Source organism: Histomonas meleagridis (assembly GCF_020186115.1).
Source record: "Histomonas meleagridis strain 2922-C6/04-10x chromosome Unknown contig_20, whole genome shotgun sequence".
Lineage (NCBI taxonomy): Eukaryota > Parabasalia > Tritrichomonadida > Dientamoebidae > Histomonas > Histomonas meleagridis.
This window is the reverse complement of record NW_027150805.1, coordinates 1,326,466-1,350,697: the sequence shown is the minus strand read 5'-3', so window position 1 is coordinate 1,350,697 and position 24,232 is coordinate 1,326,466. Positions and strand designations below refer to the sequence as shown.

The 24,232-nt window shown below is 30.9% G+C and overlaps 7 protein-coding genes across 7 annotated transcripts; 6 read left to right on the top strand and 1 right to left on the bottom strand.

The window, feature by feature from the left end:
- Positions 1–3,128: 3,128 nt before the first annotated feature.
- On the top strand, positions 3,129–5,588 carry GO595_002986 (uncharacterized protein; the record flags this gene model as incomplete). Its single annotated transcript, XM_067915956.1, has 1 exon — positions 3,129–5,588. The coding sequence occupies one exon, from the start codon at positions 3,129–3,131 to the stop codon at positions 5,586–5,588; it is 2,460 nt and encodes an 819-aa protein (XP_067776787.1).
- Positions 5,589–5,698: 110 nt separating this feature from the next.
- On the top strand, positions 5,699–7,747 carry GO595_002985 (protein HIRA-like; the record flags this gene model as incomplete). The annotated part of the gene is made up of 1 exon (XM_067915954.1): positions 5,699–7,747. One exon carries the CDS (start codon positions 5,699–5,701, stop codon positions 7,745–7,747), a length of 2,049 nt encoding a protein of 682 aa, XP_067776786.1.
- Positions 7,748–10,248: 2,501 nt separating this feature from the next.
- GO595_002984 (pyruvate kinase) lies at positions 10,249–11,655 on the top strand (the record flags this gene model as incomplete). Its single annotated transcript, XM_067915953.1, has 1 exon — positions 10,249–11,655. The coding sequence occupies one exon, from the start codon at positions 10,249–10,251 to the stop codon at positions 11,653–11,655; it is 1,407 nt and encodes a 468-aa protein (XP_067776785.1).
- A 783-nt stretch (positions 11,656–12,438) lies between these two features.
- Positions 12,439–15,597, bottom strand: GO595_002983 (3'5'-cyclic nucleotide phosphodiesterase family protein; the record flags this gene model as incomplete). Its single annotated transcript, XM_067915952.1, has 1 exon — positions 12,439–15,597. The coding sequence occupies one exon, from the start codon at positions 15,595–15,597 to the stop codon at positions 12,439–12,441; it is 3,159 nt and encodes a 1,052-aa protein (XP_067776784.1).
- Positions 15,598–17,135: 1,538 nt separating this feature from the next.
- Positions 17,136–18,095, top strand: GO595_002982 (uncharacterized protein; the record flags this gene model as incomplete). Its single annotated transcript, XM_067915951.1, has 1 exon — positions 17,136–18,095. The coding sequence occupies one exon, from the start codon at positions 17,136–17,138 to the stop codon at positions 18,093–18,095; it is 960 nt and encodes a 319-aa protein (XP_067776783.1).
- A 243-nt stretch (positions 18,096–18,338) lies between these two features.
- Positions 18,339–19,724, top strand: GO595_002981 (STE family protein kinase; the record flags this gene model as incomplete). Its single annotated transcript, XM_067915950.1, has 1 exon — positions 18,339–19,724. The coding sequence occupies one exon, from the start codon at positions 18,339–18,341 to the stop codon at positions 19,722–19,724; it is 1,386 nt and encodes a 461-aa protein (XP_067776782.1).
- A 912-nt stretch (positions 19,725–20,636) lies between these two features.
- GO595_002980 (Dipeptidyl-peptidase III) lies at positions 20,637–22,676 on the top strand (the record flags this gene model as incomplete). The annotated part of the gene is made up of 1 exon (XM_067915949.1): positions 20,637–22,676. One exon carries the CDS (start codon positions 20,637–20,639, stop codon positions 22,674–22,676), a length of 2,040 nt encoding a protein of 679 aa, XP_067776781.1.
- Between the last annotated feature and the right edge of the window lie 1,556 nt (positions 22,677–24,232).

Genomic DNA, 24,232 nt, shown 5'->3' with positions numbered 1-24,232 from the left:
TAAGTCTGCAGTATATATGTAAAAAATAGCATCATATGATTCACCTAACATTCATGAACTTCAAATTCAACGTGGAATTATACAAGCAGAAATATAAAAACTTCATTTACAAGGCAAAAAGAAGTTGATCAACATAAATCTCTTATCTTGAAAATAAATCGATTTTAATTATTAAAATAATTTAACTTACTTGCGTACAATTCTGTGAATCAATTTGCTTAAAGCTCGTTTTTCTATTCGTAAAATTTATGTGAATATATATTTTAATCATACAATATATTAAGCTTTAATCTCAATAATTGATGGAAAAACCAAGTGTTGAAGATCAAAATATGGATACTTTAAATAAAATTGACTTAGAAAGTATTGTGAAATATGTAAAAAAACAAAATTTGTTTGTATATTAATTATCGATATAATTCTAAATTTAGAGAAAGTAGTACGTTCCGAAATACGTCTCTTATGATGAATCTATCCAATTATAAAATCCTTTTTCATTTTTTAAAAAATATTGAATCTAAAGAAGAAAATATTCTCAACCAAGAACTACATATATTTGATATATTTCTTCAACTCCTTTTAAAATCAGAATCTAATGAATCAAATTATCTCATTATTAAAATTTATGATACCAAATTAATTAGTCAAAGTTCCATAAAAATAAAGCATAATATTTGTTTTTTACATTTAAAGAATGAAAATGAATCCGAATTATTTAATATTAAAGAGAGTTTTAATGAAACAACACTTGAAGAAATTAGAAATGATAATTGGAAACTTCATAAAAAATGGATTGAAGAAGGAAATCCATCAGAAATATTACAAATAATTCGAAACGATGATATTGAAAAACTTCAAGAAATATCATCACAAAACGGATTTGATTTTAATCAAAAAATCGCACAATCACCTTATGAAAGATATACATTTATTACTAAAGAAAATGTTTCATTAATTGATTATGCTGCATTTTATGGATCAATTAATTGTTTCAAGTTTTTATTATCAAATGGTTCTAATATAAAAAATACGGGAAAGTTTGCTATAGCAGGAGGAAATCTTGAAATAATTCATCTTTGTGAACAAAACAAAACTTCATTTCTTGATTCTTGTGAAGCTGCAATTGAATTTCATAGAAATGATGTTTTTCGTTATCTTTATGTAAATAATTATAAGGAATCTAAAAATGATACAAACTTTGGGTCTTTTAAATTAATTAATTTTTCATTTCCTTATAAAAGCTCAACACAAAATTATCAGAAAGATGAAAGAAAGCGGATAAATTTTGGAATCAAATGTATTGAGGCAAATAACTATGAAATTCTTTCTTTTTTAGAAGAAGATGGTCTTAACATTAATGATATTATGCTTCAAATCGCAATGAAAAGCGGTAATATAAATTTAGTGAAATTTCTCCTTAAAGGAAAAGAATTTCCAACATATTCATTACCATTTGCAACTTCTTCTGGAAATATTGAATTTGTAAAATTACTTCTCCAACAAAAGCGAATTGATATAAATGTAAAAGGTGTTAATAAAGAATATTTAATATTAATATTAACTATTTAAAATTTTATGTAAAAATTTGGATTTTATTTAATGATTTTAAAACAGCATTTATCATAGCAACAGAAAATGGATATGTTAAAATATTTAAATTCCTTCTGGAGCAAAAGGAAATTGATCTTAAAGCAAGTGATTTTTGTTTTTTGCGATTTATGTTTATTTTAATAATTTGATATTTCAAAATAATATTTGGAAATTATTTAAATTATTTTTTTACAGCACTTATGTATGCATCTTTAAATGGTTATACAGAAATAGTTAAATTACTTCTTGACCAAAAAGGAATTGATATTAATGCTAAAGATATTTATTTGTTTTATTTCAAATTTATTTTAATAATTTTATATTTCAAAATAATATTTGGAAATTATTTAAATTATTTTATACAGCACTTATTTTGGCATCTTTAAATGGTTATACAGAAATAGTTAAATTACTTCTTGACCAAAAAGGAATTGATATTAATGCTAAAGATATTTATTTGTTTTATTTGATATTTGTTTTAATAATTTTATATTTCAAAATAATATTTGAAAATTATTTAAATTATTTTATACAGCACTTATTTTGGCATCTTTAAATGGTTATACAGAAATAGTTAAATTACTTCTTGAACAAAAAGAAATTGATATTAATGCCAAAAATATACAAAAAGAATTGAAATAAAATATATTTTAATCCAAGTATCATTATACATTTTATAAATATAATGTATTTCTCATCAACATTATTAAATAAACATATATTATAATATGCTTATAATTATTTAGAGTAATTTGTAACATTTCGTGAAATAATTTTATAATTAATTTTATAATATACACCATGTACATTTTGTAGAGTTTTGATTCATTTTTTTGAAAATTTATTATCATGTTCATAGGATATTTTGGCTGTTTAACATATTTTGTTTCAAAAACAACTTTTAAAATTTTTTGAATATTTTTCCAAATGCATATATACCTCTTATAAAGGTATCAATATGATTTGACAATATTGCAGAAAATGTTTCAAACTCAGTGTTATGATGAAATGGTGGTATGCCTATAACTAATTCAAGATAACTATGCCTAATGACCAATAATCAGCTGTGAAATCGTGTGGCTGTGATATAGTGATTTCTGGTAGTAAATAATCAGGTGTACCTAAAAATGATCCATTATCATTCGGTTGTGTCATATTATTAGTACCATCAACTGTACAACGATCTTCTGTGCCAAATATACTTAAACCGAAATCTGTAAGTTTAAGTTTACCTTCATCTGTTTAATTAAAATGTTACCCGGCTTAAGATCTCGATGAATAATACCTAAGTTATGTAAACATTCTAATACTTTAACTATCTGAACGGTATAAATTCTGCATCCAAACATCCGATTTTGTTTAACAAGGAATATAAATCACCACCAGAGAGATATTCCATCACTATAGGTCATTGACTCCTGTAATGTATTGCTCGTTAAACTTTAATTAAATTGTTACAAGATTTGAACATTTAAGTGATTCAGACTTTTATTGTGATGGAAACTATTAACGGTTCCATATGTTATGCCACTTTTCGAATGAGCGAATCCAGGCAACAGAACGAGCCTACTGCGATTGCTCTTACCGATGAGATCATTGACCACTGCGAGAAGGGTTACAAAAATCTTGCACCTGGTGTAATTCATCGTATCAATCACATTATTTCAATTCTTCGTCAAAAAAAGATCCGCACGAATTCCTCTTTAGAAATTGGCGATCTCATTGCTTCTCTCACTGAGCTTGTTCCGATCAATTGCCGGACATTTCTTGATCTTTGTGATTCGATAGCTAGTGTTTGCATTGATCGTGAATATGCCCAGTTTGCGGACGAAGCCATCGAAACTGTATCCAACATTATCCTCAACCACCTAGAACTGAAGTCCATGGATCCAACGTATGGATTACGTGCTCTCTCTACGATATTATACAACAACACATTACGTCTCAAGAAATATCACAAACGAATAATGCGCATAGCAGTTACTTTATCCACAGTCAGTGACGAATCTAAACGCCGTTCATGTGTCCTTGTTGGGAATTTATCTGCATTTAGTCAACGAAGCAATGACACCCAAATTTACAAGGAATCGATTACGTTCATATCGAACTCACTCAAAGGCGGCTCGTCCGATTTGTTGTCGTCAGCGCTTCGCGCATTACAACTTTTGATATTGGATTGTCCAAAGAATTTATTGGAACCTCAAACATTAACACATATAATATCTACGATAATTTTCCAGAGGAGTTCCACGTCGAACAAGTTCGAAGCTATAATGGCGTTAAAGGCGCTTGTTCAAGTTACCGAATCTTCGTTTTATTCGCAATGGCCAATTCTCCTTACGAAGTCGCCATCGCTATTCAACATGTTAAAGTTGAACCAGAAAGTCGCAAAGTCGACAGCTGATCTTCTCACTGATATATTTCGGGATACTTGGAAATATATTTATATCGCTGATAACATCTCCAAGAAGACTTCGTTCACAACGCTCGCTCAACAAATTGGCGATGTCGTTGATATCTGTTTCAATCGTTTTCTGCAAGTATTAGATATATCATCGAAGGATAAATTAGACGAAATAGTCTTTAACAAGACGTCAAAAGCATTTGCGACTTTCATACGGAATTGTAGTTTCGATAGTGGACGTCTTAAAAATGGTTATGTCGAAAACATCATAAATTGGTGCAAAACCGTCCTAACCGCCAAACCCGAAGAGTCACTTATCGTCATGAAGTCACTTTTGTGGTTGAACGTTAACTTCCGACCGTTTTCTGATTCATTTGATTATTTGTTCCAAACCTTTTTAAAGTATATTAATAACCCTAATGAAGACTATGCAAAACCTGCACGATTTGCATTGTGTCGTATAGCATATGGTTATCCCACAGAATTAATTCAACGATATCAACAAGTTAAGCCAATCCTTCGGGAAATTGGACCAATTCATTCACTACCAATTTTGTTGCGACTTGTTGAGAAAGAAGTTAACTTTGACGAGCTCTGGAATGATTTGTTTGAGTTCCATATTCCGACAGCGATTATTCTTAATCATATTAAATCAATCCAAAGGTCATTACAAATCATTGGCATTAGTGGACAAATATTCGACAAACTTCCGGACAATATTCAACGATTTTGTATGTCGACAGTCTTAAATTATAATTATCCACAAGCGTATCAAGCGATTGGACTTTTATCACGTTCTTCAGCAGCCGATTTATCATCAGTTTTCCTTAACGATGCATTCGAGAAGTTAACGAAAGCAGAGCCACCACAATTACAAGCGTTATCGAATGTCCTTGAAGCTTATGCTTTAAGACATCAAAGTTTATTCAAAGAAGAATGGATTAATGTGTTGTTCGATATATTTAAAAAAGATAATTCTAACGCAAAGCCAAGATGTATCGGTTTTCTTTTCGCTTTCGTCAAAGATAAAAAGGATAAAATAAATTATATGATGAATATGTTAATGAGTTATATGGATTTGGATGAACCTAAAATGAGATGGAATTCTGCCGCCGCTATTTCGACCGCATTTTCTTTCGGTTGTTTCGATATGAACGCAATTATAAAATTAATAAATGCACTTGAAAATGATGAAATAGCGAAAGTTAAAATTAAGGCGACTGAAGCTTTAATTAATGTCGATAATAGAGAGCAATTTGCTGATGAATATTATAAGTTATTTGTTGTCTCTTTAAAATTATTGTTAATGCCAATACATTTCACAAATTTATCTTTAGCATTACAAAGAAAATATGACGCAAAATTTAAAGAAAACTTAACGAAGTTGTTCTTTAAGTTACTCACATGGTCAAAACCAAGAGATTTCTCCCAATTAGAAAATATATTAATCGCAAACGTGGATGAAATATATGCATTAATGGAAAAAGAAGATAACCCGCCTTGGCAACAAATAACAAAACTTTATGAGGCTAAGTTTAACTCAATTCCATATAAAATACTCGAAAAGTTCCAAGAGAAGGCATTTCCAATTTAATGCGATAATTGTTTTTTGTTCAATAAATCAATTATGTAATTTTTTAAATGTGATGTGATAGGGGTGCCCCGTTTTCAAGGCCGTTAACAAAAAAAGAAAAAGTGGCAGAGATGGAAGAAGAAGACCCAAAATATGCATTTGTTATCCCAAAATGGGTCAGACATAGTAACCATCCCATTAATACAATTTCAGTTCATCCTTCAGGTGAAATTTTTGCAACTGGTGGTTGGGATAATTACGTAAAAATTTGGAGCTTTAAGGCTTTGAAAGAAACAGAAAAGGTAAAAAATAAACTCGTGGCATTACTAAGAGATCATAATGGTACAGTCAATTGCGTTAGATTTAGTCCAGATGGTAAATTTTTGGCTACATGTGGAGATGATTCTATGATGTTTTTATGGCAAAAAGCAAGAAGTTTTGGACCGCCAAGTACATTTGGTGTTCCAGCTAGTGCATTACGTCCAAATAACCCAATTCAAAAATGGACATCTAAAGCTTTTTCAGGACATTCAGCAGAAGTTACAGGCGTTTCTTGGTCACCTGATTCAAAACGTATTGCTTCATGTTCAATTGATAATAGTATTATTGTATGGGATGTAGCTAGTAATTCACAAATTTGGACTTACAGAGCACCTGTTAGTATATTATCTATTTCTTGGGATCCATTAAATCGTTTTATAGCATCACAATTAACAGATGGACCAATTCACATAATTGATGTTAAAGGTAAATTGGTCAAAGAAATCCATGAATGTTTAGATAATCTTCCAGATCGATCTATGTTCTTTCGTATTGGTTGGACACCTGATGGATCTTTTGTTGGAGCTGCTTCAGGATTTCATGAAGATTCTTTTAATGCACCATTTTTTCAACGAGACTCATTTAAATTTTCCTTTTCACTTGATGGACATATTTCACCTATTTCATGTATCTCAAGTTCACCATATTTATATCATTTATCAGATGGAGAGAACAACAAAGATTATTATTCACTTATAGCCATAGCCGACAAAAAAGGCGTTGTTTCTTTATGGCAAATAGGGTATGAAACCAAACCATTAATAGTATTTGATCGATTATCATCATCATCAATCAATGATATTTCATGGTCTAAAGATGGAAATTGCATTTTGATATCATTAGAGTCGGATCCTATCCAACATTTAGGCGGAATCATCTGCATCAAACTTCTTGATGAATCATTACGCAAAAACCGTTTGACAAACACTGAAATTGAAGAAGTCAAAAACCGTTTATTAGGTCAAACCACATTACGATTTTATAGCACACATAAAGATAACAAAGAAGATGTAGCGAAAATCTTACAATCGATCAATGTCAATGAGAAAGAAGTTGATTTAGAAGTCTTACAATTATCAACAGAAGAAGTCATGAAACGACAAATCGAAACTATTAATGAAGAAGGAATCCATATAATTCAACCAGTATTACTTACAGCAGTTGAGAAACAAATGATATCATTTCAATGTGATTTATCTATCTCGTCTAAACAAATTAGTACTAAAGTTCCATATGAATTTGTTCCATTAAGTATTAAATGGACAAAACCTTCATCATTAATATGCAAGCCAATTAAAACTATTGAACTTGATGATTCATATATCATTGCATGTGATTCATATATATATAAATTAAATAAAATTAATGGGCGAAGATTAACTCCGCCATTTTATATCGGATCGAAATGCAGAGACTTAAGTGTCGAAGATGATATAGTATTAGCTGTAGGTGACAAATGTTATCTATTAGACTTAAATACTATGAAATGCGTTTGCCAATACATTTGTCCTGAAGATTTCACAGATTTCGGAATCATCGCAAAAAATGTGATAATCGCACACTCCAAAGGTAAGTCGTGGATCTATGATCACTCAGCAAACTCTTGGGTGGGCGGAGGTATCACAAACACGAAATTTAATGTGTCAATGGAACAAATAGAAGCATACGCAAAATGGAACCAGAAGGAAATAGTGTGCAGTCAATGGCACGACTTCGACGTCGACTGTATGTTCGCTGCTTATTGTGGACAGACGCAACAGGTACAGACGGCATTGGATAACTTAAAGAATCAATGTAATGAGGAGTCGAGGAAACATGTGGAATCATTGGAAAAGATTATACAAACGAGATGGAGCTAATTGTTCTTTTTATTAAAAATTTATGTTAACATAAATTTGTTATTAAAAATAAAATTAAAAAAATTTTTTTGATTATGAAGTTAAAGAACTTAAAATTCGAAATTGAATTTGCAATCAGTAAAAATTTTGAATATTCCTTAAAATTTAAATGAAAAAAATAGAGATATAAAATAGAGGAATCCATAATATATTTAATATTTCGATGATAATAAATCAAATGAATTTTGAGAAATTGGATGATCAAAAAAATATAAGTTTAAAAAGATGTGGCAAGAAGACATTCATCAAAGCAAGACTTAAATTAATTTGTTAAATCATTCAAGAAGATTAGATAAAAAAGAATTTTTGGACAAATATCGGGAACGTTGGCGAGCATTTGCTTTTTCAGAAGGTGGCTTTTTAACGGTTATCGTTTTATAATTGAATGAAAGTTACCAGAATGACTCATTCAATTAAATAAAATAACAAAATTTTTGGGGAAAAACATGTTTTTCTTTATTTTATCCAGTCTTCATTAAAAATATTCGAAATATATGTATTAAATATATATACGTATATATAAATTACAAAAATAAATCAAATTATTTCTTAAAAATCAAGTTTCTCCCTGGAAATTTATGTTTTAAAAGAGGGTGTTCCAATGTTTCAAGCCGTAATTAACATTGAAATTTTCAGAAAACGAAAATTTTCAATTGAACAACTCCCAAATTGTTCAAACAACCGTTTTCAGTGAATGGGATGTTACAAATTCAACCACGAATATCTTTCTTTCACATTCTTTTTTCCAAAACATTTTTTAAAAAGAAAATCTATAAGATAGATTAAATATAAGTATATGTTTATATTACCAAAAAAATTTTTATTTTTCGAAGTATCAGTGTTTGTGATATTAACACCTCTCAAAAATTAAAATGGAAGATCCAGAAACCAGACCAAAGATCAAAACAACCTTCACGGAGTTTGTTGAACAGTTCCTTTGCGCTCACAGGAATGACGTAAACACCATTATATCAATTGATCAATTATTTAATGCATCGGGTATCGAAAAAAGACGTCTTTATGATCTAATGAATGTACTGGTTGCATGCGGTATTTGCTATAAATTTGACGCTCATTCTTACCAGTGGGTTGGGTTTTCATCGCTAGATAATTTTCTTCCAAGAATTTCTCATGAAGTTGAAATTAGAGCAATACATGGTGACATTCAATTCTTATTTAACCTTCCAAAATCACCAACAATAGGAAATTTGGTCATTAGATTTTTGGGATTATTTTTATACTTCGGGATTCCGTCATTTCGTATTAAAGACATAGCCCTCTTGTTCTCTAGCGAGGAGGAAAAATTGAGTCATATCCTTAGAAGGCTTTATTTGGTTTCATTTTTCCTCGAAAGAATTGGAATAATGAGACACTCAACAAAAGTAAGTCAATGCCAAATAAATGCCGACCTTAGGAAGCTGCTCAAAAATACATTTGAAACGATGTCTCGAAACTGTGAATTCCCGCCTGATTGTGTTCAACATCATTTAAGCAGATTCGATGATATATATATCACTCAAGTTCGAATCGATAGGAGAGAACTTTTGTTCCACCAACTTCAAGCTAAAGCTGAGAAGGTAATGAAAGAGAGTAAGGAATATAGTACTGACCTTTTGAAGATAACATACGAAATCACTTAATCCGCCTCCAGCATACCGAGTCATACAGGCGTTTAGAATAAGGCTGTGATCAAATACAATAAAACTGAGATTAAATAACTTTTGTAAAATTTAGTTTTCTTGACAGACAAACCAAGTCAATAATTCAATGGTGACAGAAATTGTCAAAATCTATAAACACTTTTGAATATATTATTGTGCAAAATAATGGATAAAATGGTAACAATAAAAATTTCAGTAATTCCATTATTCTCTTATAAAGGGTAATGTAGGAAATATTTTTCTGCATCATATGAGCATTATATTTACATTATATAGATGATGAAAAATAAATGTGTAAAGAAAAGAAAATTAAAATGAGTTTATATGATTCTAATGTTTAAACTTATGTTTCATTCCAGGAGTCATTCAGGGCATGGATATTTCTACGGTGGAAACATTTTTTAGATGTTATCAAAAGATCATCATTTTTCAAAGTTTTTTATTTGTCCTGACAATTTATTGATCAATTTTTGACGTCATTTTGTTTAATAGAATATAGGCGTAAAAATCTTTGATATTGATTTGTATCTTCAGACAAAAAAACAGATATTTAAAGGACAAACAAGATATTTAAATAGGAGACAGATCATATAAACCATTTAAAAAGTTATTATTATCCAAGAAAACCTCTTTCAAAAAGTTTCACCTGTTAGCGCTAGTAGCGTCATATTGAAAAAATTTTGGTTTTGCTTTGAAAAAGTTATATTCGGTTCAATTTTTTAGGACTTTTACGGAGCCAAAACGGTTATTCTATCAAAAAATGAGTGAATTGGTCAAACTTCACCTGACCATTTTTAAAATATGCGGAAAACAAAAATCATCTGCACGATTGGCCCAGCATGCGATAGCCTTGAAACGATCAAGAAACTTATTCAAGCAGGTATGAATGTTGCAAGATTCAATATGTCTCATGGATCACATCCAGAACATGCTGAAAGAATTAAGATTGTTAGACAAGCAGCAGAAGAACTTCATACACCAATCGGTGTCCTTTTAGATACAAAAGGCCCTGAAGTTCGTGTAAGAACATTCGAAAATGGTCAAGTCGAAATTAAAGATAAACAAATTTTCACATTTACTTGCAATGATGTTCAAGGCAATGACAAAATTGTCTCAGTATCATATGGTAATCTTTACAATGAACTCCACAAAGGAGATATAATTATGGTTAATGATGGACTTCTTCAATTCCAAGTCGAAGAAATCAAAGACAAGGACATTATTTGCACTTGTCTCAAAGGTGGTGTTGTCAGCAACAGAAAAGGTATGAACTTCCCCAATATTAATCTCAAAATGCCATATGTTTCTGAAGTTGATCATGATGACATTGTTTTTGGTATTGAACAAGATGTTGATTTCATTGCTGCATCCTTTGTTTCCAGTCCTGAAAACATTGAGCAAATTCGTGATATCCTCAGGGAACATCATGTTGAAAAAGAAATTGAAATCATTGCTAAAATTGAAAACCGTGGAGGCATTGATAACATTGATGCCATTTATGAACACAGCAATGGTATTATGGTTGCACGTGGTGATATGGGTGTCGAAATTCCATTCCAACAACTTCCAGCCATCCAAAAGAAGCTTACTCGTAAAGGCATCAAGATGGGCAAGCGTGTTATTGTCGCCACTGAAATGTTAGAATCAATGATTGAACATCCAAGGTGCACACGTGCGGAAACCAGTGACGTTGCCAATGCTGTTTATGATGGTGCTAGTGCCATTATGCTTTCTGGTGAAACAGCCAACGGAAAATATCCGATTTTATCTGTTGAAACCATGGCTAAGATCGCATTAGAGACTGAGAAGCAAATGGACTACTACAAGCAACTTAACAAGGGTCGTACAATTGCTAATTCGACTGATGCGATCAGCCACGCTGCATGTAACGCAGCGCATCATCTTGGCGCCAAACTGATTTTCGTTTTCACTAAGTCTGGTTACTCAGCACGAAAAGTGTCAAGGTTCAGGCCCGACGTGCCAATCATTGCTATGGTCTTCAACAAGAAGGCATACAACAAGTTGTCAATCACTTGGGGAATTGAACCAACAATGACAAAGGAAATGTCTTCCATTGATGAAATCATGCAAATCGTTGATGATGAATCCAAGGCTAGAGGACTTAAGCCTGGTGATAAGGTTATTGCTACATGTGGATGGCCATTAACCGAACGAACAAACTTTATGAAGATCATTACATTAAATTAAAATGATTTGATTTCAAACAATTATATTTTTAAATTTTCTAGTGATAACATAAAATTTAAATTTTACCTGCAATACACGGGGAAATTCTGTTACACAGTCGATCTCGTCCACACAAACGATGTTTAATTTGATTATGCAGGAACGCCATCATTAAAAGATATTGATGAAGATCCATTTGCTGTTAATTTCAAAGAACAAAAGTTTGTAACACCGTTATAAGCATAAAATTAAATATAAACAAATACATTTATAGTAAAACGATATATTTGTTTGATTTTATTTTATTTTTGTTTAATTATAGCACAATAACAAGAATAATTTCAGCAATAAAAAATATTTTGTTATATTCTCTGATAACTTTTTGTAATAGGAAATATATATGAGAGACAATTTAGATAATTGGGATATTATCTTATATTTTAAACATAAACACAGCTAAAGAAAATCCGTATATGTTACAAAATTTTATATCCTTTCTATGAAACAATAATGAAGATAAAAATAGGGTCATTTTTGTTTTCAACTTATCTCTGTAAAAATTCTGAAAATTTGGCACTCACTAATTATTTTTTTTTTTAAATCTTAGCATGCTATGATGATATTCCATTTTTTCTAATATCATTTTCTTGACATATTAATATCTTTTTTATTAACAATTAGAGCATATGCTCTGAATATATATTCTAATGCAGTTTAGACATTGGGTTAACCCAAAAAATAACCATTAATAAAAGTAAACACAATAAATTATTTCATGTAAAATGCACCTTTCAATATAAATATTTATTCATTCACTGTTTCTTTTTTCTTTCCTTCATCTATTTCTCTTTGTCTTTCCTTCCACACCTCCAAATTTTCGTTTACTTTATCAGCGTTAATCTGCAGCTCCGGTAGCATTCTCCCCACTGCGTTATACAGCGGGAGGCACACGAACGAGTAGAACCCGATTTGCCCCTTTGCCTTGTCCTTTATTGCTCTATTGTTCAGGTCGGACGACGGCCCCCATCCGTGCGCTATCTCGAGGTCTCCTTGACGCCAGAACTCCTCTGCGAGTACGTCGCACCATTTCTCCGCTATTGGGAACGGCCTTGAGACGTTTGATATGTCTGCTACTTTAATTAGCATTGTCATTGTCATTAATCTATGAGATTCATTAGATAAATTAATTGGCCCTTGATCCATAATATCATTAGCGTTCTTTAATAGTTTAAAATGATGTGCCATATCTGTTGCCAAGATTAACTTAAATATATTTTTATATATTTTTATAACTTCGGATTCAGATATGTTATATAATAAATTACATTCATCATGCGATAAAATATAAGAAGTCATAGCACAATGATGCATTTCCATTACACTTTGCTCCTTATATAAGATACCAATCGGAGTCTCTGCTTTCTCATTATAAGGATTATTAAGTCCTTTATGATTAGCGTCATGACATATCGCAGCAATACATATTGAAAGTAATTCATATGATGTTAAAATATCATAAAACTTAGCAGTGATTATTTGATATGATACATATTGTAATACATCAATTGCATGGATCCAATTATGATATGGGACATCATTATAAGTTTCACGTAATTTAAATAAAAAGTTGAAAAATAACTTGTTCGAGATTTTGAACTTCTCTAAAAGTCCAAAGTTATTAAAGATGAAAAACGCCGCTTTAAATAATCCAATGCCATTCCATTCGATACAAAAGAAATTAAGTGATACCAATGATTGTTTTTCTTGTTCGGTAATCGAAAGTTTTTTCGGAGTAACATATAAATCAAGTTCTGTTTCACTAATAAGTTTTTCCATTTCGAATTCACATTTTCCATATTTCGCAATTTTCTTATTTGTATTATTTTCCAAATTAAATGATGCAATATTTGCGAATATTTGTACAAGTTTAATATCTTCTTCATTATAATTATCATTCTTCTTATTGATCATCTCTAATACGCCAATTACTTTCCCGACAGATGATATAATTGGAATTGATAAAATCGATCGAGTTTTAAATCCATTTTCTAAATCTGCTGTTTTGTTAAATAACGGATCATGATATGCATCATTGACTATAATTGGTTTCTTAGTTTCAACTGAATGTGCTGCTACTCCATGAGATATAGGAAATGTTGATGGAAGTTTCGGGCCATCTACTACATAAGTTGTCAGCAAATGAAATACTTCATCAACTAAGAAAATTGTACCATTTTCTGATTGCGAAACAATTTTTGCTGATTGTATTACGTTATAAAGAATTGATTTTAAGTCATCGCCATTAATCGGATTTATTATCGTGTTAAGATTTAATGTACGTTCTTTAAGTTTCGTTCGTAATTTATCAATTGATAATATTAATCCAATTAATGATGAGAATACATGTGAGAAATTAATGTCCGCTTTTGAGAATGGCTTGAAATTCGATTTGTTTAATAGTTGGATGACTCCAATTGTTTTATTATATGGAGTTTTAATAGGTATAGATAATAATGTATGTGTTTTGTATCCTGTTTCTTGATCAATCGATGAATCAAACGAAGGATCTTCATATGCATCGGGAATATTATATATTTCCGATTCACGAAATGTTAACCCTACAATTCCTTTATCATATGGAACAATTATTGGTGACTTACATGATGTATGATATATAGATTTGAGATTATTCGTCTTCTTGTCATTTAAATATAAACTACATCGTTCAGATGTTGTAACATTTTTCATGTATTCGAGAATTTCAATGACAATTTCATTCGTTTCTTTGTTCTCTTCAATGGAATTAATGATGTTTTGAAGATTATCAATATAGAAATGTTCATCTTGATTCGACTTATATTCATTTTTAATGGAAAATTGTTCTGCATTAGAATATGCAATTGCTAAATATGGAGTGATTTCGGTTAATAAAAGTTCATCATGTAATGTAAAAACAGGTGTGTTGTTTTTCCCTCTTAATGCAATTGCATAGTCGATATGTTTGACTGGATCAATAATTGAAAAGACTAAAATTGATGTATCATCATCGCCATCAACTTCGGAATTATAACTACTAATGAGTTTACTTGATTGACAATTAATTAGTGAATGATTAGAAATTGATTCTCCTATAATACCAATGCAACCATTTGTAACAACTTTGTTTGCATTCGCTAAGAAAAGTTCGTTAGCGGTTTGATTGAATTTCCATAATTCAGCGGTTTTACAATCAAAAAGTTGCGTGAGCCGTTTTTTGAATAGGACTAAAAATTGTTCTGTTTCCATAACTTGAATGAGTTCCTGTGTAACTTCTGCTGGTATTTCAGACTTTTCTACCCAACGACTATAGATTTTGAATTTTTGAATGAAATATGATATAAATTCTTCATCTTCATCATCAAAAGATTTCTTTGAAACTTGAACAATTGCACAAACAGAACCTGTGTAATCCCATAAAGGGAAAAATATTGATGGCATGGTAGATGGCCCATCAATTTCTTCATTATATTCCGAATGTGCACTTAGATCAGTAACAAGTTTTGTTTCACGTGAAAAAAAAGTGAACCCAATAATTCCATCAGAATGCTTTGCTGTCTTTTTAAGCTTCTCTGAATATAAAATTTGTAAAGATGGGATATCTTGCCAAAAAATAACAGATTCGGCAGATAAAGCATTTAAAAAAAGATTTTCAACAGATTCATGTAATGGCTCAGAATATGTCATTTCTAAAAAGGAATCAATTTGTTGGTCATACCCAAATACTTTGTTCATGGCTGCTGTCATGAATTTTGATGATCTCGTGTTAGACAAAAAAGTGTTTTTTTGGGAACTTGGAGGAGTTCTGTTTGGGGTTGGTGATTGTTCTGTATCTTCTTTAATTGTATTATTTAATTTTATTGTTTGTTTTGTATTTTGTGAATATGGCTTGTTTGGATTATGTACTTCTGTGCGCCTCGAAGACATTGGTCTGCGGTCCTCTTTATTAGTTTTTGGAGGAGATTTCGGACGAATTGACTTGATCTCCATATTCTATATAGAAGATACGTTACAAATATTCAAAAAAGCGGTTTTGTTTTCGGAATTGAAATAACAGCCGCCAAAAAGTTTTCAAAATCACGCAAAGTTTCACTTTTTGTTTACAAAAAATAATCAAATGAAATTTGCACAACAAAACGAGAGTGAAGTCAACCAAAGTCATTTTCTGATAGATTTTATTTAAAGAAAAAATGTATATAGTTTATTAAAGATGAATGTTGATCAATACACCAAATAATAGAGATAAATCATGGTTATTTATCAAAATAAATTTATTTGTTGAAGTGCATAAACCGCTAAATCCTATTGAAAAACACTTCACTTTTAGAAATTGAAAAAGTTTTATCGTGTGGAATTGAATTCAATAAAAAGGTTGATAGAAAGGATTCAATTCATTAATTGAATTGATAAACCGTTGTGCTAAAAATGAGTTCCATGTTAGCTATAAACATTCTGCCATAAAAAATGGCTTCAAATGAATATTTTTGTATTCGTATGAAATCATTTTTTTGAAATTGTTTCCACACTATTTTCTTTTGAGTTGGCGAATTTAATGGATAATTGTTTTGATTGTTCTTTTTTGTTAGTATTACAACTTTGGTTAAATGTGATATGAGAAACAGTGAGTGGCGAAGCTTTAGGCATTATAGGATTTAGCTTATGAATGACATAATTTTGATCATCAATCTCATCAATTGAAGTAGTTGGTCGATTTTTAACTTGCCTTTCCGTTGTAAAAGTAAGAGATGGTACAACTTGCAAGTTATCTAATTCTTTTTGATGCTTTTCATTTTTATTATTAAATCTTGAACCGAAATTATAATCACAACTCCGGGAAAGCTTCCTGGCATTTGGATTTGTTATATTTAAATTTGATTTTTTGTATAAGTTAGAAAGATTAATAGGTCGCTTTCGATTTTTTTCAAAAAAATAAGTCCAATTTCCTGCTTTCTTTGCATTTAATTGCCGAGATTCCCAATTTGGTATTGGGATATTTCTAATACTTGGTACTGATTTAACATGCATATTTGTATGTTAGCAGATTTTCCCAGAAATTTAATTTCACATGATATGTCATATAAAAATCCAAAGCGTTTTCAACACTATTTTTCAGCATTAAATTAAAATAGGAAAAACAGTACACCCTCCTTAGGAAGTACCACGTTATTATTCTTTGTCTTTTTATAAGTTCATCATAATATATTTTTATCATAAAGCTTTTGATGTAATTGTTTTTCATCTTTTTGCCAAATATTCCAGCTCTTTTCTTTTTTGCGTACAAATACAATTTATAACCAAATTTTACAATTGATTTATCAATGAAAAAAATTATAACACTTTCTTTTAATACTTTACGAGAGTTCTTCGTTATGTTCTATGATAAAAATCTAAAGTTTAAGTTGTTTAGATTGATATGGAAGGATTTTGTGTTCCAAGACACCGTTTACCAAGCTGGCAAGGCAAAAATGAACCCTTGCAACGAGAATCGTCATATTCTCTCCAGACTGCAGCGGCTCATATCTAACAGAATTGATCCTCCTTTTGAATATCCAAGGTTTCCCAATGAAGAATTTGATTTCAAAGATTATAATAAAAAGTTATCCATCATTACAGCTAATGCATATGTCAAAGCCAAAGACTATGTACATCAATCTCTTGATTCAATAACTAGGAATCCAAAATATGATATCAATGAATTCAATTATTCAATTAATCAATTAATCAATTGTATTTTTTTCCCAATTGCTCCAAATTCCATAAATCTTCAAGAAGCCTCCATTGATGTTGAAAATGTTTACAATGCATACTGCATCAAATATTCACAACTTAATTTTGCTTCCGATGTCACTTATAAAGGTCCGTTTATTGCACCAATTCTAAAGCTATTTACATTTACAGTTATACTTAAGATGGCATCAAACTTTCCAATTGATAAATTTGTTCGTGACACATTTGATCAACGAAAAAATGCTCTCAGTGGGTTGTTTATATGCCACAAAGACCAGCTAATAAATTATATCAACCAAGCTATAATTACCCCATCAGATGTCATGAATTTTAATTATCATGAACAAAAAATGGGAAAATTAATACAAACAATTTCTGAGCAAAGGTCATATCTTGAAGACGATGAATTCACAAAAGAAGCGCCTGTTTGGAAGGAAGTATTCGAATTTGCGGAGGATTTCACTGCTAAAAAGCAACAATTTATACAAAAATCCCAAAGACCGCATCAAAAAGTTCATAAAAAGAATAAACCAGTACACATAAATATTTATCCGATTTTGATAAATGTATCACATAACCAAAAACCTGTTCCATTTCTAAATAGATATTCAACAGGAGAATTTACACTTGATATTGATATTACTTCCGATGAATTCACAGAAGAAGAAATCCAAAAGAATGAATATAGAATAGAATGATTGTAAGAAATAAAAATGTTTGATTTAAAAATTATAATATTTTTATTATGTAAATTTCATAGAGGAAATAGCTAATAGATAGCATACAAAAAAATTGGAAAACAACGCGCTATGCTGATTATTAAAATGTATACTTATAGTGAAGCGTTACCAATACCAGCACCCGTTTAATTCATAAACTTCAGAAAAAGTGTTTCGTGTCAAATCAAAAAACGACCATAGCACTTTTCATAGTACAAAAAAATGCTTCATTTTGATCTAACAACAAATCAATCTGAGTTCAAAAAGATCCGAAACATTGGAAAAGGTGGTTATGGCCTTGTAGCTGAGTTTTTACACATACCTACAAATACACATTTAGCTGGTAAAATAATTAAACCCGAAGTTCTTGAAGATGAAGATGCCAAAACACTTCGCTCAGAGATAGCTGTTCTCGAAGAAACTTCGTCACCATATACTGTTAGTTATTACGGCACAGTTCTTATTGATGGCAATTATGTTATTATGATGGATTTCTGTGATCGTGGCTCACTTCGTGACATTATTGATGACAAAGGCAAAGCACTTACAGAACTTCAAATATCCTTTGTCATGAATGATCTCTTAGAAGCACTTAAGCTTCTTCACCACAAGCAAATCATCCATCGTGATATCAAAGCCGCGAACATTCTAGTTACATCCAAAGGTGTCACCAAAGTTACAGATTTTGGTGTATCTCGTCAATTTAGTCCGAATGCCGTCACATTTTCCACGATGTCTGTCATAGGCACACCATATTGGATGGCTCCTGAAGTTATTGATGCCCAAAAGTATAGTTTTCCGGCCGATATATGGAGTGTTGGCGCCTCAGCAGTGGAATTAGCAGAAGGCGGCCCACCGTATTGCGAATTCCCGCCTACGCGTGCGATGGTTGAAATCTCTGTTCATGGATTTCCAGGGTTTCGTAACTCAAGTGTTCTTTCAGACTGTTTCCAAGACTTTGTCTCTCGTTGCATGATAATAAATCCGGCGAAGCGGCCTAAACCTGAAGAGTTACTTCAGCATCCATTTGTTCGACAGATGGATGAATACGATCGCGAAGCAGTTTTCTATCCATTAGTTAAAGACGAAGTCGACTTCGACAAGTTACTTGAAGATGAATACGACTATGACTATGATGATTACGAAGAGGATGAAAACGACTTAATTCCAAATCTCAATGAAATGAAAGGCGAGTCAGTTCAATACGAAAAGTCTCCTGTTGTCAACAATGAAACTATACGGAAAGTCGGCAAGACTAAAGTTAAGACAAAGGTCGAGAAGAAGCCTGGATACGAAACATTCATATCGAAGTGTCAGCCAGGCGCCGCACTGGACGACATATTCACGAAGCCGCAAGTGTTTGTGAACATTCCTCCGCCACCTAAAGTGCCGCCACCACCACCGCCGCCAAGAGTACGTCCGAACAAAGATGAGGAAGTCGACGACGTGGAGAAGAAATATTCGAATAATTTGGATATAATACGTAAGAATAAGTTGATATTCTTCGCAATGGCAATTGTGATCGCATTGGTGTTCTTAATGAAGGGATCAGTGGTAATGTTTTTAATGTTCCTTATATTTGGTGCTGTGATATGGTTCATTAAATAAATAAAAAATTTAAGTTATATATACTGAACGAAAGTAAAAACGAATTTCATTTTAATTTACGTTTGCTATATGATATATTAAATCAATAAAATTGTTATAAAAATGGTAACATGATCATTTTCTCGGTTAAATTATCTGATTCTTGTGTGTTCTTTGTGGATACACATTTGATAAAAATTGAAATTAGTTTAACTATATTTTGATTAATTTCTTCTTCTTTCATTTGAAGTTCTCTTAAAAAATTTAAGTATATATCAAATACATGCTTTGGTAATGAAAATGCATTATAAACGATGTTGCTTATAATAAAATTAAATGTATCGGGAAAATTTGAATCGAATAATTCCAATACTTTTTTAAAGGACGCCTGGAAGTTTTCTTCTGTTAAACTGAATATATTTTTCTCAAGCTCAATTAGGAATTTCAAGCAGGTTGATAAATTATTCAAATTTTTATATCCTGTGTTTATGTTAGTAGTATCATCATTAAGCACGTGCTTTGGCTTCGTACAAAATGGAATCAAACACACTGTGTGTTAGGATTTTAAACGGTCGAAATATGTACGCTAAAGGAATAATTTTTCGAGTCAAAAGCAATGTACTTTAGAGATAAAAACTTTTCCTATTCAGCAAAGTTCTAACTTTCTTTCCAAAATTTTTTATGTGAGATTAAGTTTCGTTAAAAACATAAAATTCCATCATAAACCATTCACAGTAGAAATTTTGTTTTATGGAAAAGGAGGTATATTTTTGCCTCCACAAGTGCTCACTTTTTATATGGTTTATACAAACCGATACGAATGACTAAAGTTTTCCATCCCCCTGTTTTTTCAAATACGTTAAGACAAAAAATGCTATTTGTAAAGTATGGAACATAATATGACATTTGACGTGAAATTACTTCACATAAACGATGGCATCTTTTTTGTGCCCAACTGATTTCCCTGTTGGTGATCTTAAAACTGGAAAATATTTAAAGGGCTTATCTGAAAAAGAAAGGAAGTATGCAACTTATTTAGTGTTGGCTTCTTGGGCTGGATTCCCAATTTTAGCTGACCAAACTTCACGTGAAAGTCCTCGTATACTTAAGTTCCTTTTAGCATTCTTTCAGGCTATTCCTCGTGAAGCTTTAATTCAATCTTTAAATGAGAAAACTTCAGTTTTATATTATATCGTTGAATACGCCGCTCAATTTTTCTATCAAGGAGGTAACTTCCTAGGATTTGGTGATACAAAATTCATTCCTAGATGCAGTAAAGAAGATTTTATCTTAGCAACACCCGAATCCATTCGTCCCCTTCTTCTTGATTGTATTGAAGAAATATATTCTACTTCACCAGACAATGTTACAGAGATCGGATTTCATCCAACTGGTGTTAATACATATTATGAGCCATCTGATTTTACTGAAGAAGAAGCCAAAGGTATTGATTCTGTTCTCACGTCAAACAAGATCAAACTCGAAACCACAAAAATTATACGTCATGATGATCGTTATGAAGTTCAACTTCCATCAATTGAAATTGATACCACAGGTAAACAAATTGGCGAATACAAAGGAAAACCAATTTATATAACCAAAGGCCGCTATTCGTCCATACTGAAAGGTGTTGTCTATTGGCTTAATGAATCATTAAAACATTGCAGTAACAACGAAGAAAAACTAATGCTTGAATCACTGATTCTTCACTACCAAAAGGGTGATTGCGATGATCATGTTCGTTATAGCGAACATTGGGTTCGTGATCTTAATCCTAATGTTGAAACGTATTCCGGTTTTATCGAATCATATCGCGATCCCGATGGTGTCCGAGCTGAATTTGAAAGTTTTGTTGCATGTGTTGATAAAGAAGAGAGTTCGATACTTCATGAATTTGTTAATAGTTCTGCACTTGTATTACCATTATTACCATATCCCAAAGAATATGAACGAAAGACATTTAATCCTCCATCATACAATGCCATTAACATCTTAACATTTGTCTGTAGTGGATATCCAATTGGGATTAACATTCCGAATTATGATGAAATTCGATTAAATGTCGGATTTAAGAATGTTTCATTAACTAATGTAATGACTGCATCATTACGCCAAGTTACATCATTTCCATTTTTATATGAAGATGACGCGAAACTTTTATGTGACTTCTTTGATGAAATGGATAACTTTGCAACGGCAGCACATGAATTATATGGCCATGGCTCTGGCACATTATTTAAAGAAGAAGATGTCAAAGGCAAAAACATTCCTGATATGTTTAATGAAGGCAAATTCATTGACACATATTACGAAGAAAATCAAACAGCAGAGCAAACGTTTGGTTCTATTTATTCATCATTCGAAGAATGTCGCGCAGAAACAACATCCGTTTACTTAGCGTTTTTCCCTGAGATATTAAACATCTTCAAGATTAACCCCGAAAATGAATATCGCAAAAACTTCGAATATACTTCTGTTTTATCAATGTTACATGCTGGCGCGAAAACTTTAATATGTTATAGCCCCGAATCAAAGCAATGGAAACAAGCGCATGCTCGAGCGCGCTTTGCGATATTAAAGGCAGCAATCAAATGGAGTAATGGCGCTGTTGTAGTCGAAGAATTGAATGATGAAAAATGTAAATATAAAATTAAAATCGATAAGTCGAGACTCAACTTGGTAAAAGACGCAATGGAAATATTACTGAAACATTTGAACTACTATCGAACTACAAACAAGGCGGAGTTGGGCTGTAAGTTCTTCGAAGAGTTGACTGAAGTGGACGAATTCTGGCTGAAGGTGAGAGAGGTGGCAATAAAGCAGAAGCAAAACAGACCGGTGTATGTGGGCGTGAGAGTGGTGAAGAATGGAAACGAATATAACATAGAGCAACCATGCGAAAATGCACCAAATATCGTGGACGCATTAATTACATCGGTTGAAAACCTCAGTCTTTCATTGGTTAATGAGTAAATTCGAACTTTGATAAAATTTTTAAAAATTCACTAAATAAATAAAAGTTATCAACAGAAAATGTATACCAAAAAATTCGTTTCGGAATCTATTGGATGATAGTGGAGAGAAAATCCGTTCCAATCATTTATTTTTATGAAGATTCGTATTTAAGTATTAAAAGTCAAATTCATTGTTTGGATTGATATTTGAACTAAGAAATACATTGTTTTTGGGATTTGGGAAATCAAAAGGAGATAATGGAAATAAGATTGGATGTGGATTACTTTAAAGGTTTACATGTAAATTGAGATATTCTTGTTTTAACATTGTTTTATCATATGATTTAATTGATCCAAGAAATGAGTTCATTCGACTTGAATCTATTATCATTTTTCAATAGTGCATTAGTTTTGTTTAATTATATTAGAAGAAAATAAAAACTTGTTTAATATTTTAGTTATGCAAATGATAACCACATACTTTGTGACTTGATATTTTCTTTTATCTAAACTTGGTAGTATTTCTAGAAATATTTCATTCTCTTTAATAATTAATAAAATGATTAACATTATAAATGAACAAGATTTATATGGATGCATTCTTCAATATTTTATATGAGATTTCGCAATCCGCAAATTTCAATCAAATGTTATGACCTTTTTTTTTCTATGACAAAATTTTGAATTTTTTGATGGCTGCAAGACTATTACGAGATTAATATTATAGTTTAAGCCAAAAAGAGCATGTTCACAACATGAAATAGAAACTCTTCTGAAGTAGTCGACGTAACACCCCAACCCTGAGTTGCTTTTTCATATCACATGTCACCAAATGTGACCATCCCCTCTTATAAATTTCTTATTGATTTGAATATGTATTTTGAATGAATCATCAATGTTAATTATTCATTTTCGAATTAAAAAACTATTTTATCGAAAGGTGATAATGTTTTGTTTGTTCAAGAAGTAATTTAACGATTTCTATATGACCACATTGAGATGCTTTAATAAGTGCTGTTCCAAATAATTTAAATAATTTTCAAATATTATTTTGAAATATAAAATTATTAAAATATTTTTGAAATAAAACAAATAAATATTTTTAGCATTAATATCAATTCCTTCTTGTTCAAGAAGTAATTTAACGATTTCTATATGACCACATTGAGATGCTTTAATAAGTGCTGTTCCAAATAATTTAAATAATTTTCAAATATTATTTTGAAATATAAAATTATTAAAATATTTTTGAAATAAAACAAATAAATATTTTTAGCATTAATATCAATTCCTTTTTGTTCAAGAAGTAATTTAACTATTTTTGTATGACCATTTTCAGATGCTATAATAAGTGCAGTTCTAAATAATTTAAATAATTTCCAAATATTATTTTGAAATATAAAATTATTAAAATAAATCTTAAATAAAACAAATAAATATTTTTAGCATTAATATCAATTCCTTCTTGTTCAAGAAGTAATTTAACTATTTTTGTATGACCATTTTCAGATGCTATAATAAGTGCTGTTCTAAATAATTTAAATAATTTTCAAATATTATTTTGAAATATAAAAT